The 15,039-nt window shown below is 43.1% G+C and overlaps 1 protein-coding gene across 3 annotated transcripts in view; it reads right to left on the bottom strand.

The window, feature by feature from the left end:
- Atg4a (Autophagy-related 4a) overlaps positions 1-14,574 on the bottom strand; it is a 74,126-nt gene extending 59,552 nt beyond the window's left edge. For 2 of the 3 annotated variants that reach the window (XM_068376696.1, XM_068376697.1), the window contains exon 1: positions 14,447-14,560. Coding sequence is in view for 1 of the 3 variants with exons in the window: in XM_068376698.1 (XP_068232799.1) it covers positions 14,447-14,552 (106 nt within the window). In the remaining 2 variants the exon portion in view is untranslated. Of the gene's footprint in view, positions 1-14,446 lie in introns of all 3 variants that reach the window. The other variant, XM_068376698.1, reaches the window with a different exon arrangement.
- Between the last annotated feature and the right edge of the window lie 465 nt (positions 14,575-15,039).

Genomic DNA, 15,039 nt, shown 5'->3' with positions numbered 1-15,039 from the left:
AAGTCCTCATCTTCTCACTTGGAAGATAAGGTCCAGAGGTGTTCTTCTGGAAACCCCTTACCCAGGTACGAAGCTTCTCCCTTGCTATATCCCTTGACTCCGCCGTCCTAGGGGAATCAAAAGCCTCAGCAACCAGGTTAGTGCACACGGTACATACCTGAGGGTCCCAATACCGGAGATCACCCTTGGAGACAGCGCATGCTGCGTGCCTCCTACATAACTCATGTCCGCAGAAGTTCTTGCTGCGGACGTTGCAGAAAACACTTCCGCACTTCGGATGGTCCTCCTGTAAAGAGAAGAAATTTCCATGAGTATCAAGTGAACTACGTATCACTGGATATGCACAGTTTAGCATAACAAAACAGAAAGGAAACACACACACTTGTGTTTCCCGCACAGTCAATTGTTGCAACCTTCCAGATAATAAAATCGTATGGTTAATCTATCCTAGTGCATCCAATGAAAAATTTCCAGAGGAAACAGGTGTAGCTCACACCTAAGGGATGATTTTAAAATGGAGTTTTTATGATAAAACAAAGTTTTATGAATACTTACCTGGCAGTTATATATATATAGCTGAGTCTCCGACTGCGGCAGAATTTAATCGAAAATCGCGGCAACCGCCTTGTGGTGGTTGTGTGGTTAGATGGTTAACAACCCTTACAGGGTGGTACTTGGAATCATTCCCGTTTTCTGTTCCTCAGATTATCTTTGCCCGACCTGTCTCCTGAGGGGAGGTGGGTGGGCTTTAAAATATATATATAACTGCCAGGTAAGTATTCATAAAACTTTGTTTTATCATAAAAACTCCATTTTTATGAATAGAACTTACCTGGCAGTTATATATATATAGCTGATTCACACATTTGGAGGAGGGAAACAGACAGAAAAACATAGTTGGGGAAACAACAAAAGAGTTGTAGGAGAACAAACACCTTGATTCCTTACCTGCTAAGGTAGCTGACTTCAAAGGTAACTGCCTCTAGAGTCGCTTTTCCTTAGGAGTGTTCAGCCAGGAGTAGACCTGCTACGCTGCAAACAACTCAATCGAGTCTGTCAAAGGGGTAGGACCAACAACTTGACTAGACTTCAGAAAACTACCTTCCCATATAAAAAACCTGCAACCTTACTAAAGCTAACCACCTAACCTTGCAGAAATAGATATAAACTATCTATCTGGACTGAGGGAACCGTACCACAGGACGAGGACCTCAGACAATCATAAAAAACACAAACCCAAATACAAGTACATAAACTAAGGTTGAGTGGGGGTAGTAACTCCTTTGCCTAATACAGAAGCCGCAGCTACGTATGGGACCAAGGTATAACACTTGTCATAGTCCACTCTTACCTCTCTGAGGTAATGAGAAGCGAAGACAGAGTTGCTCCTCCAGAACATTGCGTCCATGATCTGCTTAACTGACATATTTTTCCGGTATGCCAGTGAAGCAGCAATGGCCCTTACTTCGTGAGCCCGTACTTTTAACAGGGCGAAGTTTTCTTCCTCACAAAAGAGGTGGGCTTCCCTAATAGTTTCCCTCAGGAAAAAGGACAAAGCGTTCTTTGATAGGGGTTTTTGAGGATCCTTCACCGAACACCATAAGGAGTTGGAAGCACCCCTCACGCTCTTAGTGTGGGCCAAATAAGCCTTGAGAGCCCTAACCGGGCAGAGGAGGCTTTCCTGTTCCTGACCTACTAGATTCGTGAGGTTAGGGACTTCAAAAGTCCTAGGCCAGGGTTTCGAAGGGTTCTCATTCTTGGCGAGAAAGTCGAACCTCAAGGAACAAACCACTCCATTTAGGGTGAAGCCTACACGCTTCTCGATTGCCTGGACCTCGCTGATCCTCCTGGCAGTTGCTAGAGACAAAAGGAAGAGGGTTTTCTTAGTCACATCTCGCAGAGAAGCTTGCGAGATAGGCTCAAACTTCCTGGAGCACAAAAACTTAAGCACCACATCCACGTTCCAAGAAGGGGGTCTTAAGTGCACCTGCTTCGTTGTCTCAAAAGACCTAATGAGGTCCTGCAAGTCCTTAGTTTGAGATAACTCTAAGCCTCTATGCCTAAAGACGGTTGAGAGCATGCTCTTGTATCCTTTAATGGTAGATACAGCCAGCTTAGCATCCTGCCTGAGGTACAAAAGAAAGTCTGCAATCTGGCTTAGAGAGGTAGAGGACGAGGAAACCTTGCGCCTCCTGCACCAAGCTCTAAAGGTCTCCCACTTTGACTGGTAGACTCTTTGTGAAGAGATCCTCCTTGCCCTGGCAATAGCTTTCGCCGCTTGTGCCGAAAAGCCTCGAGATCTAACGAGCTTCTCGACAGTCTGAAGGCAGTCAGATTGAGAGCGAGGGGGTTTTGGTGAAATCTCTCGTAGTGGGGTTGTCTGAGAAGATCTGGACTTGCCGGGAGTCTTCTTGGAAAGTCCATCAGCAACCCTACCACTTCGGTGAACCATTCTCTCGCAGGCCAGAATGGAGCCACTAGGATCATTCGTCCCGAATTGAGGAGAGCGAACTTCCTGACAACCAGATTGATGATCTTGAACGGGGGAAAGGCATACATGTCCAGCCCCGTCCAATCCATCAAGAAGGCGTCCACTGCAACAGCTTCCTCGTTCGGGACTAGGGAGCAGTAGTTGGGGATCCTCTTGTTTAGACCGGAGGCGAAAAGGTCTATTACTGGTCTGCCCCACAACTTCCAGAGGCTCCGACAGACATGCGGGTTGAGAGTCCACTCTGTAGGAAGGACCTGTCCCCTCCTGCTGAGCATGTCTGCCCTGATGTTTCTCTGCCCTTGAACAAACCTTGTCAACAGCTGGGTCTCGTTCTCGTTCGCCCAGAGGAGAAGCTCTCTCGCAGTTGAGAACAGAGAGAGGGAGTGAGTTCCCCCTTGCTTCCTTATGTACGCGAGAGCTGTGGTGTTGTCGGAATTGATCTCCACAGTCTTTCCCGACACCGAGGTTTTGAAGGCCTTGAGCCCTAACAAAATGGCCATCAATTCCTTCCTGTTGATATGCCAACTGACCTGACTCCCTTCCCAAATTCCTGAGACCTCTTTGTTCCCTAGTGTTGCTCCCCAGCCTGACTCGGACGCATCTGAGAATAACACTAGGTCAGGGTTCTTCTTGAACAAGGAGATCCCTTTTCCCAACAGAGCTGGGTCCAGCCACCACATTAAAAGATCCTTGATCTCTGTCGGAATGGGAAAAGAAAAAGTGTCCTCCTGGATCTTTCTGTTCCAAACCTTTGCGAGGAAGTGTTGCAGAGGCCTTAGGTGCAGTCTCCCCAAAGGGACAAACTGCTCCAGGGAGGATAGAGTTCCCAGCAGACTCATCCACTCCTTCGCTGAGCATTCCTGCTTCCTCAAAAAGTCTTTGACTTTGTCCAGGCACCTGGTCTGCCTCTCCTGGGAGGGAGAAGCCTGAAAAAGAACTGAATTCAGAACTATCCCCAAATAGAGAATAGTCTGATTCGGCTCAGTCTGAGACTTCCCCCAGTTGACGATGAGTCCCAGGTCCTGAGTGATCGTATAAGTTTTCATTAGGTCCTCCAGACATTTCTCTTTCGACTGTGACCGGATCAGCCAGTCGTCTAGATATAAGGAGACCCTTATCCCCTCCTGGTGTAACCAGCCTGCCACATTCGCCATTAGTCTGGTGAAAACTTGGGGAGCTGTGCTGAGACCGAAGCAAAGTGCCCTGAACTGGAAGCACTTGCCCTGGAACACAAACCTCAGATATCTCCTCGAAGACGGATGAATGGGGACGTGAAAATAAGCGTCCTGCAGGTCGAGAGAAACCATCCACTCTCCTGGACAAACTGCAGCCAGCACTGACTGAGTCGTCTCCATGGAGAACTTTGTTTTCTCCACGAAGGCGTTCAGAGAGCATACATCTAGGACTGGTCTCCATCCATCCGAGTTCTTGGGAACCAGAAACAGGCGATTGTAAAAGCCTGGGGAGGCGAGGTCTTGAACTGGCTCTATTGCTCCCTTGACCAACATCTGGTCGACTAGCTCCAGAAGAGCCTCTCGTTTCCCCGCGTCGGTGTACTGAGCCACTAAGGCTAGGGGAGAGTCTGAGAGAGGTGGTTTCTTTAAAAAGGGGATCTTGTAACCTTCCTTGACGACTGAGAGGGACCAGGTGTCCGCCCCTCTCCTTTTCCAAGACTGCCAAAAACGAGACAGTCTTGCCCCTACTGGTGTCTGGATGACTTCCATCTCATTTTTTGGACAGGGGCCTAAACGCACCCCTGCTGGTCCTTGGCCCTGACTCTTGTCTTCTCCCCCTAAAATCCGCTCTCGAGGAGATCCTGCCCCGAAAGGGCTGTTGAAACTTCTTCTCCTCCTTCTTCAGAGGAGCAGGAGCAACAGGTAAGGTCTTTCTAGCCGACCGAGACAAAAGGTCCTGAGTAGCCTTCTGAGCCAGAGAAAGGGACATATCTCTGACCAGAGCTTCAGGAAAAAGACGACGTGAAAAAGGGGCGTAAAGTAGCTCCGACTTCTGGGCAACAGTCACAGATCTAGAGGTGAAGGAGCACAAAAGGGCCCTCTTCTTTAAGACCCCTGCTGAGAAAAGGGAAGCCAATTCATTAGCTCCATCCCTTAGAGCTTTGTCCATGCAGGACATGATACTCGTCAGATCCTTCGCGTCCTCCAGGAGTTCAGACTTCCTGGCCAGAGTCCCGAGAGACCAGTCCAGGAAACTGAAAACCTCGAAAACACTGAAAATTCACTTGACGAGGTGATCAAGCTCCGACATGGACCACATCACCTTGGCAGAGTTTAAAGCATGCCTTCTTGCCGAGTCCACAAGAGCCGAGAAGTCACCTTGGGAGGAGGAAGGCACTCCTAACCCCAAAGGTTCCCCTGTCTCATACCACATACCGGCCTTGGAAGCGAGCCGAGACGGTGGAAAAGAAAAGGTGGTCTTGACAGCTTGTCTCCGTTCCTTCATCCAATCATCCACTTTAGCGAGAGCTTTCCTGGCCGAAATTGAAAGTTTCATTTTGATGAAGGCCGAAGACTTAGTAGCTTTCTTCCTGGTAAATTGAGACTGAGGAGAACGAGGGGCCGAAGGTTGAAATTCCTCCTCATAAAGTTCCAAAAGAGAGCGAGAAAGAACCTTGTAATCGCTAGAAGAGTCGGCAGGTTTTTCTTCCTCTTCCGAAATATCTTCGAGGTCCTGCTCAAGGATAACATCCCGAAGAGTTGGGCTGCCAGCAGTCTGGCAGCGAGAGCTGTTTGAATCCTGGCGCCGAGCGCCGCTAACATCCAGTCGGCGAGAAGCGGTATCGTCACGATGACGAGAAGCGGTATCGTCACGATGACGAGAAGCGGTATCGTCACGATGACGAGGGGCAGTATCGTCACGATGATGAGAAACGGAAGCGTCCTGAAGATGCAGGCTGCCGTCGCCTTGAAAATGCAGACTGCATTCATCCTGTTTCCTAAGAAACGAGGCAGTAACGTCCAGGCGTTTCGAAAGGGAAACGGAATCGTCACGGCGCCGAGAACGAGAGGCAGTATCGTCCTGGCGCCGGGAGAGGGGGGAAGGCAATTCCTGGCAGCGTGCCGATGAAGAGGGTGTGCGTTGTCGTACGGCCGACGAAGTGCGCAGAGGTTTCTTGGGAGAGATACTAAAATCTCTCTTAGAAGAAGATCTCTTAACAGGCAAAGAGACGTCCTTACGTCTGACGGACTGAGAAGGGTGGCTGAAAGCTTTAACTAACGATGAAAGTTGTTCTTGCATAACAACCATGAAAGCTTTAGCAACCTCCACTGGCTCTCGCGGTGCCGAAGGCGGCAGTTGTCGTACGGCTTGACTGGGAGCGCTGGCAGAAGAAGTAGGGAGTCTAGTCGGATTAACTGGGCTAAGGACTCTCTGTTTCGCCCTTTTAACAGGAACATCGAAATCGTCTTCCGAAGGATCAAGGTCTCCGCTACTCGAACCGGGAGAGGGAGAGCGAGACTGCACGTCCCGGTTCCACCCTCTCTTCATTGGTCTTGATTCATAACGCCAATTACGTCTGGGAGAATGATCAGGCGAAGACACAAACGAATCCGACACGCCTTTCCTACGGCGGTCAAGAGCAGCCTGGGAGATCGCAACAGGACTGTCTGAGGCGACGACTGACCGAGGATAAGCACCTCTCACCCCCTTTCGGCTTTCGACGTACCTTCTCCCTTGGTCCTGGGAGCTTGGTAGAGGTCTAGACCTAGGGGTATGACAGATTCGATCAGTCGCCACCTCCACTGCACTTTCACAAGCACTAATTTCACCTACACCCTTACCTTTAAAGGCCTCCAACTGCGCTTTAATGGCCTCCAATTCGGCAGCTAATTTAGCATACCCAGGGTCATCCGTAGGCACAGATCCTGTAGAAGGGGCAGGAGTCACTACATTTGGGGAAGGAATACCTTCCAAAGGGGTTACAAGCAAAGGGTCAATAGATAAATCTAAGCTAGGCTCACTAGCAGACTTTGACTTTGATTTAGCTCTTCTAACTCTATCAATCTCAAGTTTGCGCACATAGCGCTTCATAGCTAACCAATCATCATCACTTAAAACCTCGCATTCCTTGCACTTATTATCTAAAGCACATTCAAACCCCCTGCAACCCATACAGATAGTGTGAGGGTCAACCGAAATTTTCGGCAACCTCACCTTGCAAATATCATTCGCACAAACACGATACTGAATTTTCTCACTCATGATAATAAAGGAAAAAAGACAAAAAAACAAAACAACACGATTGCCAAATCCCAACACAGTGTACTTCACCAAAAACGAAGTCCAAAAAGGCGATGAAGGGAAAGCGATCCGAAAAACTCTGAAAGGCGGACCAACAATGTTGTCGATCCGGCCGGCAGAGATAATCTGAGGAACAGAAAACGGGAATGATTCCAAGTACCACCCTGTAAGGGTTGTTAACCATCTAACCAAACAACCACCACAAGGAGGTTGCCGCGATTTTCGATTAAATTCTGCCGCAGTCGGACACTCAGCTATATATATATAACTGCCAGGTAAGTTCTATTCATAAAAATACCGGATAGTAGACAAGAAAGAACTCACTTTCTTTATCTGTAAGGCAACACCAAAGGGCTGTGCAAGACAACACAAAAATGTTAGAAAACACAGTGTTGTAACAATACTATACTATAGTTTTCTCCCTACAGTATATACTATACTGAAGAATACTGGTACAGTATAGAAGGTAATGTGCCGGCCGGCAACTCACCATAACTAGCTCTAAAGTATACTACATAAGAGCTATAAGGCGGCAGAACGCTGGTTCAAATGCATGTGCCGGCCGGCAGTTACAGTGCCGGCCGGCAACTACACAAGGTACAACACTAGAAGAAAACAGAATGGATGCCGGGATAAGAGACTGTACTACCTCAAAGCCCGGCAATCCGAAAGAGTGCTCATAAGGAAGGGGAGAATCTAATTCAGGCTTCCTGACCAATGCCATCTGGCTCTACAGACAAACATGGATGAGGGACCAAGGGAGGTCCGGGCAGCACTCAAAGCAGAAGACTTTTGCCGGCCGGCAAGGGACTGAGTCAACTCCACATCCTAACCTATGCTAGGTACAGATGTAGAACGACGGACAGTAATGTAACGGCTAGGCCATTACAGAGAAAAGAGGGGGAAGGGACGAAGAGGGTCCTACCAACCTTACTTTAGTAATGAATCACCCGCAGCCAAGAAAACTCATCTTAGCCTAAGGGAGATCCGAGGAGGGAGGCCAGCAATACTTGCCAACCCCCACGGAACCAAAGCAAGGAAGGTGTTGCTATTCCCAGGGAAAGGATCTTATCCTCGCCACCGAGAACAGCAACAAAGGACTAGTCTGCTAGATCACAAGAAGAAGGAATCATCTCGTACAGAAACCTTCGAAAGTGACCTAAGGAGGCTAAGCCTCCTATGTCTGTGTCAGACTAGCGAGGGAGTCTCCACCCCAAGCCAGACAAAAACAGACTCAGACTAAGAACTCTGATGTTCTGCCCCCTCTCAGAAGCCAGACTTACTGGAACAGGAAGGAACAGTAACACCCTAATATAGTTGTATCGAAAGTTAATTCAGATAAACCACTAGGGTTAAGCCCATGGCTTAAACAGAGGGAAAGGGATTGCACACCTTCTCCGAAGAAAAGAGAGCAACCGGGGGGGTATGAGAAAGTATACTAAGGCCCCATAGGCAACTTAGCCTAGGCGCCAAGAGAATCGATTACCTAAATCACCGAAACTCACTCGTATACTATCTTGGAAAAATCAATATAATCTTAAATGTATAAAACTGCCTAAAGCTTCAATAAAATTTTTAAAAACACTCGGAAATCCAAATATCATGCAGGAAAGTACTAGGGCCAAACGACTAGGCTACACGGTCTAGCGTAGGCCAGAATCGGCGAATACTTCGCCAAGACAAATAATACTAAAAGCATCGTATAAGGAAATCCTATGTAACGATAAACAGCTAAAATTATTAAAGCAAACAGCCAGGAACGTCGCTCTGGCGAGCGACAGCGTCCAGGACGCCTCCGGTAGGCAACAGCTCTTTTAACAAAGATTATTACTATTAATCACTTTAAAAATTACCAAGAGCCTACATTTATACATAAAAGAAATAATACTCAACTTATCAGAGGCAGACGAAGTTGGAGAAAGCATAATAAATTGATTAATAAATAAAAGATTTTGCGAGAAACACAGGAAAAAACACCGAGTTGTTAAGCTACGCAAAAAGGAATGCAGATGGCGCCGTGAGTGGCGCAATGCACGCTTACGAAACGGGAGAAGAGAGAGCCTTGCGAGCGGCTCTCCTTTTTCTTTCTCGTTTTCGTTTTCTTGCCAATTGACCCCTTCGAAGTGTTATCTCTGTTCGGGGTGCAGATTGCCATGTGGCGTGTCAAGAATACGTCCTCTGATATTTTGCGATATCCCTGGTTCTTTTATTAGGGATATTCGCTCCAGGAGTTAGAATTCTGGGTACCTTAAGGTAAATTCTCTGGGAATATCGCCGTAGTTGTAATATACCCAAGGAAGCTACCCTATAGGAACTTCCATCAGGACGACATGGCTTGAGCCCAAAAATAAATATATAAAACATAAAAACAAATAAAATGTAAGACAATCAGTTTACAAATGAAAATAAAAATCTAAAACATAAAAATATAACCAATACTAAACATTGACTTCATTTATCAATTGTGGCCGTATGGCTTAGAACTGGGGCCTAGGAAGCCATTCAGTTGTGGTAGCCTACTGGAAATGTCCCTGCCTAGCAACCTTCTGGACGGGAGTTCGAGACTCGCTCAAGCTTGACAGTTTCTTGTAGTGTCTGTAACCTCACCATCCTTCTGAGCTAAGGATGCGGGGATTTTGGATAGGTCTCCCGGCCGAGTCAACTGCAGCCATTACCTAGTCATCCCTGACCATAGATTGATGGGAGGGAGCAAGGTAGAAGAAAGGAAGCACGAACGGAAGTATAGTCGAAGGCTATAAAGCAGGTGCAGCTAGGTACAGAAACAAAAGCTGCAAAGACCCTAGCACTGCCTACAGGACACCGTACGAAGTACACTGACAGCATTAACCCCTAAAGCTAATACATTAATAAATTTTGTGCTCAACCAATTTTGTTTTCAATGACTAATAATACAGTTATATCTTAGATTTTTTCATTATAACATACGAAACTTTCAATTAATTTCCTAATGGAGTTATCATTAATAAATTTTGAGTCATGCCATTCAGTCCGGCAATAATTTTAATTTCTCGCTTATCTTCAAAATACATTTTTTAAATATGAAAGTTGAGTACCAAGAGGCAAGAGCATAAGGACATCACCTGGCAATAAAAGTGGGCTGGCATTCTTTTTAAAATAAATATTAACGGAGAAAAAATATTTTTATGAAAATCAGCCAGATTTATACGCTTACCTTTCAAAATAATTTTTTTTTAAAAAGTACGTACACTAATTTGTATTTTTCCTAGCTATACAAACCCGAGTCCTTTAAAATAGGGATATGTCTTCAGCAGAGCGAGGTATTTAATGACTGGTGGTGAGCGCGGGCAAGTAGCCCTCTCCACTTGTCTGAAGCTCTTCTCTTTTGACTTTTGGCTCAAGGACAGAGATGGGTGGTTGAGGTAGGAAGTTTTAACTTTAAAAAATTACTTTTAATGTTTGTTATTTGTTCTTACACTTATACAAACTTTTCATCCTTTAAAATTGAGACACTCACTGATTGGTGGGTTGTTAGTTCCCATGGAACCAAATACATTGTTTTTTTTCTTCCTGGGATATGTCAGTCTGCCTAGTCCTGTATGGGAGCAAAAGAGTCGACTCCTGCAACCTCCTATCTGTCTACCATGGGGATGAATAAACTGATAGGGCCCAGAAGATTGGTATGTAGAGGAGCAGGGCTTCTCGCCAGCAATCACCACCTACCATTAACTGCCTCATTAACGATTTCAACAGTCATACCAGCTCACACAGAAAATACATTCCCTATTTATTTACAGTACATAAAGAAGTAACTCTTTGGTTTCTTCACATCCATAATTACCAGCAAGAAGAAAAAAAAAAAAAAAAAAAAAAAAAAAGCCTTTGATAAGGACGCAACATTACATCCGTACTTGTTGCGGCCAAGGACGAAAGTGAAAAGCTTCAGACAGGTGAGGGGGTGATATTCACCCCCATTCAACACCTGCCATTAATTACCTTATTAATGATTCAATGGCTGTTTCAGCTCTGCTAAAAGCATTTCCTTATTATAAAAGATGAAAGGTTTCTATACGAGCAGGAACAAATAGCCATACAGTATTTGCTAACCTCTCACACATTTACTATAATCTATATCTCTTTTTACACAATACACTTATACCTGTAATAGACACCTGCCTAATAAAGGGTAAAAACATCAAAACTCATCATTTCAATAGAAATAGATTTCAAAATATTTGGACGAGTAAAACACTTGCTTCACTTATGATTATCACTCATTGCATAACCCATATCACTAAGTTTATACATCTTCTCTCAAATGAGAATTCTGTCAAAGGAAAGGAGAGTTAGCCTCGATTAACCTCTAAATCTAACCTTACCTAGGGTCTCATAATTGAACTTTGAAGGGCTTTGTTCTACCCGACTCAGGCCAAACCCTACCTAACCTGACACTGATCCTTCACTTACGAAATAATAATGAAAGGAATACAAACTAAGCTGAAACTGTATGCAGTAGTTCTATGGCCTCCATGGAGGACTGTCCCTCCCAGTCCAGTAGGATATGACACCCTGGGTTAGAATGTGATGTAATCTTGTTTTCTCCACTAATATTAACATTGTCCTTGGTCAGGTTAGAGTTACCCAGAGATTATCAATAAGAAAGGATATGAGCACAACGTTAGGTCAGGTGACACCAATGAACTCTGAATATTGGGAATAAAAAAAAACCTGTTTCTAACTACAGTATAAGCCCAATTAATGATAAACGTGGGGGGGGGGGGGGGTGTTTAAAGGTTAACTTATAAGCCTAATCAGCCATCTCAAACTGAATTGAATAAAGGGAAAAAAAAGTTTCACTGGAAGATTGACTAGACTTCATTCATCAGTCTTTCTCTACTCTTATTTCTCGAATCTTGCCTTTACTTTTTAACTGCATTAATTTAACATGTTCAAAGGTAATTTTAAATATAGAATTACAGTACCTCTTCAACATCTGTAAGGTGATTTTACCCTCAAAGTAGATATGGTATTATGGAGTGCCATGAACTAGGTATATCCAACAACTGTATATAGCTTACAGTACTATGAAATATGACCAATATATGTAATTTTTGGTTAAAACATAAAAATATTTCATTAAAATGGTTACAGCCATACAATCCTAATATAAAAACACTGAACTAAGGCAAAATTAATACATAATGCAGTATAACTAAGCTATCCTACACCATTGTTACCAATTAGACTTAGCTTAAATGTCATTAAGGGCTACACCTTACACGAAGAGTAAGTACTGTAATAGTATGATGTACAAAAAAAAAAAAAATTCACAATCAGTAATGTAAATTTACCTACCCAGTAGGTTTGTAAATTGTTGGGTCACCAGGCCTACCACCCTTACAGAAAATGAGAATCATCCTTAACCGTCCATCACCACCAAAACTTGATTAAGTGTATTTATGTATATGTTGGTCAGCCAAACTAACACTAATCGTTTACTTGCTGTTCTTTGCACCACTACGACTCGCTTCACTCACAATTCAATATCATCTCATTGCTTCTATGCTTTGGCAAGTGGTACATGTTGCAGTGGGCAAGTATTTTGGCAGACAAAAATTTGGCGACAACTACCAACATACTAATCACCCATCCACCCAAGCCCAGGATAAAATATGGCTAAATCTCTATTTGTGCATTAGCAATATTATACACAGAAATCTAACTTTCTCCTCAACACAACCCAGGATGCAGTATCCTTAATCATTTATAGTAATGACTTTCTAAACTGACTTAGTACGTCATATTTTTAATTTATATCATATCGAAATACCTTTAACAAATGGTAGAATTACTGTATAGAACAGTCCAATAAATAGTTTGTAGAAAAAAACTTATTTAATGCATTTTGAACGATTTGCATAAAGTAATGATTTCTGATGGAAATCCATAATTTTTGAGATATGGTAGGTCGACTACCATAACTAAAAAGTTATGGGTTTGCGCTAGAAATCGTCTTCAATTACGTTCAAAAGACCTTAAAATATACCATGTACAAGTCTAATGACCTTCATAACCAACCCGTCATCGTAATTGAAAAAAGTTACCGTAATCAAAACCCAGTAATGAAACATGATCAAAACACTGGAGCTTTTATTTTCTAGGATTTTCGGATGCATAAAAATCATTTTTCTATCCCATTCTAAGGAGTCGTCATAGCCATTTTCTTTGCACTACAAATACCTCCCTACTTAATCGAACGTATTCACCAATAATTAATTAAAGTTTTTTTTTTTTTTTTTTTTTGACGTAGCTCACTTTGCTCGCAAATAAACATTATCTCGTTATTCTTACGTCCTGGCAAGCAGAATACGTGTCGCTAGGCGAGTTAGTTGCGTGGCCTAGTATTTTGGAGTTATTTAATTTATCAAATTTCTCTTTTAGTTCAATTATACATAACTTACAAAGGGGCGACTTGTAGCTTCGCACTCCAGCCTCTGTTCGGACACAGACTTGGCTTCCATTTCCCATTATCAGACTAAACGTATCAATCAAATTTTTACCCTAAATTTCCATTATTAAGATGATAAATAAAATATAAGCTGTAATTATATTGCACATTCCAATATTGAAAACAAATAATGAATGGGTTTGAAATATAAAACGGGTCTTTTATTCTGTTCAAACGAGTAAATTAAGTCAGAAGCACCACATAATTTTTTACTGGGAGCCTTTGCGGTTCGTTGGGACAGACCATGTGTAAAATTTCAAAAGTTATGACTGAATGACAACACTTTGAATGGGAAACAAAGGAGTGTATGTATGATAGCGGCCACCTGTAGGTATTATTATGGCTAACTTAGAATACGGCAGTGTAAGAGGGGTCGCAGTGGGGCGTTAGCCACCCCCGTTAGGTAAGTAGGTAAGGACACGGCTTGCAGGTTAGGTTAAGGGGGAAAGTTTATGTTAGTTGATGTCCATTTTTAACCCACGCGAATGGAACTGGCCGCTGGTATACAAAGGCTCCGAAACAAATACAAGAACACCACCAAAGTTTTGCTTCCCTACCTAGGAGCTGTATCCTTGCGTATTTACCTGTCGGGATGGTTACGCCCCTCTGGGACTGCTCTTAGATTTGGCAATTTTTTGTCTGTCCAAACGAACTACAATCACCCATTTTTCTGGATTACTGAGCAGCAGGCAGCCCCAATGGCATGTGCTAAGATGACAAGGGAACAATACATTTTTTTTTTTTATATATTAAAACCTGTATCTTCCTGAATAAAGGTTTTCACCTATAGTATATGGTATTCAAAATAGTTTATTTTCAAAGACTTACTTATTTATGCTAGTTCCAATGTCCTAACTAATATTGCACTGTTCTATAATGAAACCAAATGAATGATACCAATACAACATAATACAGTAGACTTTTAACTTCGTTTCAATCACTGCATAATAACAGGTTAATCATCTACACACTAAGCTTAAATGTAACTTGAATATCAAATTAACAAAACATTTAAAAAAAAAATATCCTCAAACTAAGACATCTTTCTTCGAAGATTTAATTTCTGCCTTCTACGCCTATTAGCTTAAACAGGGCAAGAAGGGCTACTCCTCTTTTTGGGAGCTCAAGCTCTACCGCAGGATCCTGCACACAATCCAACCCACTTACCATGACACCTTAACAGTTAAAAATGTTGGTAAACAATGTTATACCTGCTATGATTTCGTCCATTGTCAATAACCAGTCACTGACAAATTGTTTTGTTTTCACAGTGACGTCATCTTTGACTTTGACATTTGGGCAAAGTCGAATGTCCATGGAACGAAGGGTCTTGGATACTAGGCGACAGGGTTGCCAGGTTTTCTAAATGAGAAAAGGTCAATTTCTAATCAACAGAGGCTTTAAAAGGTCAACCCATTAATAGAAAAAGGTCAAAAATATAGTATTTAAGGGCCGGCTTTTTTCATATTACTAAAGGCCAACCTATTTAAATACAAAAGGTCAAATTTGAGTTTTTTTTTTGGCCGGAAAAAAGGCCAAACTGGCAACCCTGTCTAAGGCGAGGCTCGGGAATTTGATGATTTCGTATTCAAAGAAAACTTTAAATTCTGATATAAAAAAAAGGCGGATATTAATGTAAAAAATATGATTGAAATAACGAAATCCATAACATTAAAAAAGGGTGTCATTAGGGTAGACAAATATCTTAAATTTCATCTATCTATAGCGGCTCCTACACGATTAAAATCTAGCAGAAATTAATGTAAGAAATATTAATGTAAAAAATATGATTGAAATAAAGAAA

This window comes from Palaemon carinicauda, chromosome 7 (genome assembly GCF_036898095.1).
Source record: "Palaemon carinicauda isolate YSFRI2023 chromosome 7, ASM3689809v2, whole genome shotgun sequence".
Taxonomy (NCBI): domain Eukaryota; kingdom Metazoa; phylum Arthropoda; class Malacostraca; order Decapoda; family Palaemonidae; genus Palaemon; species Palaemon carinicauda.
Note: the sequence above shows the minus strand (reverse complement) of the source record. Positions and strands in the feature narration are given on the sequence as shown.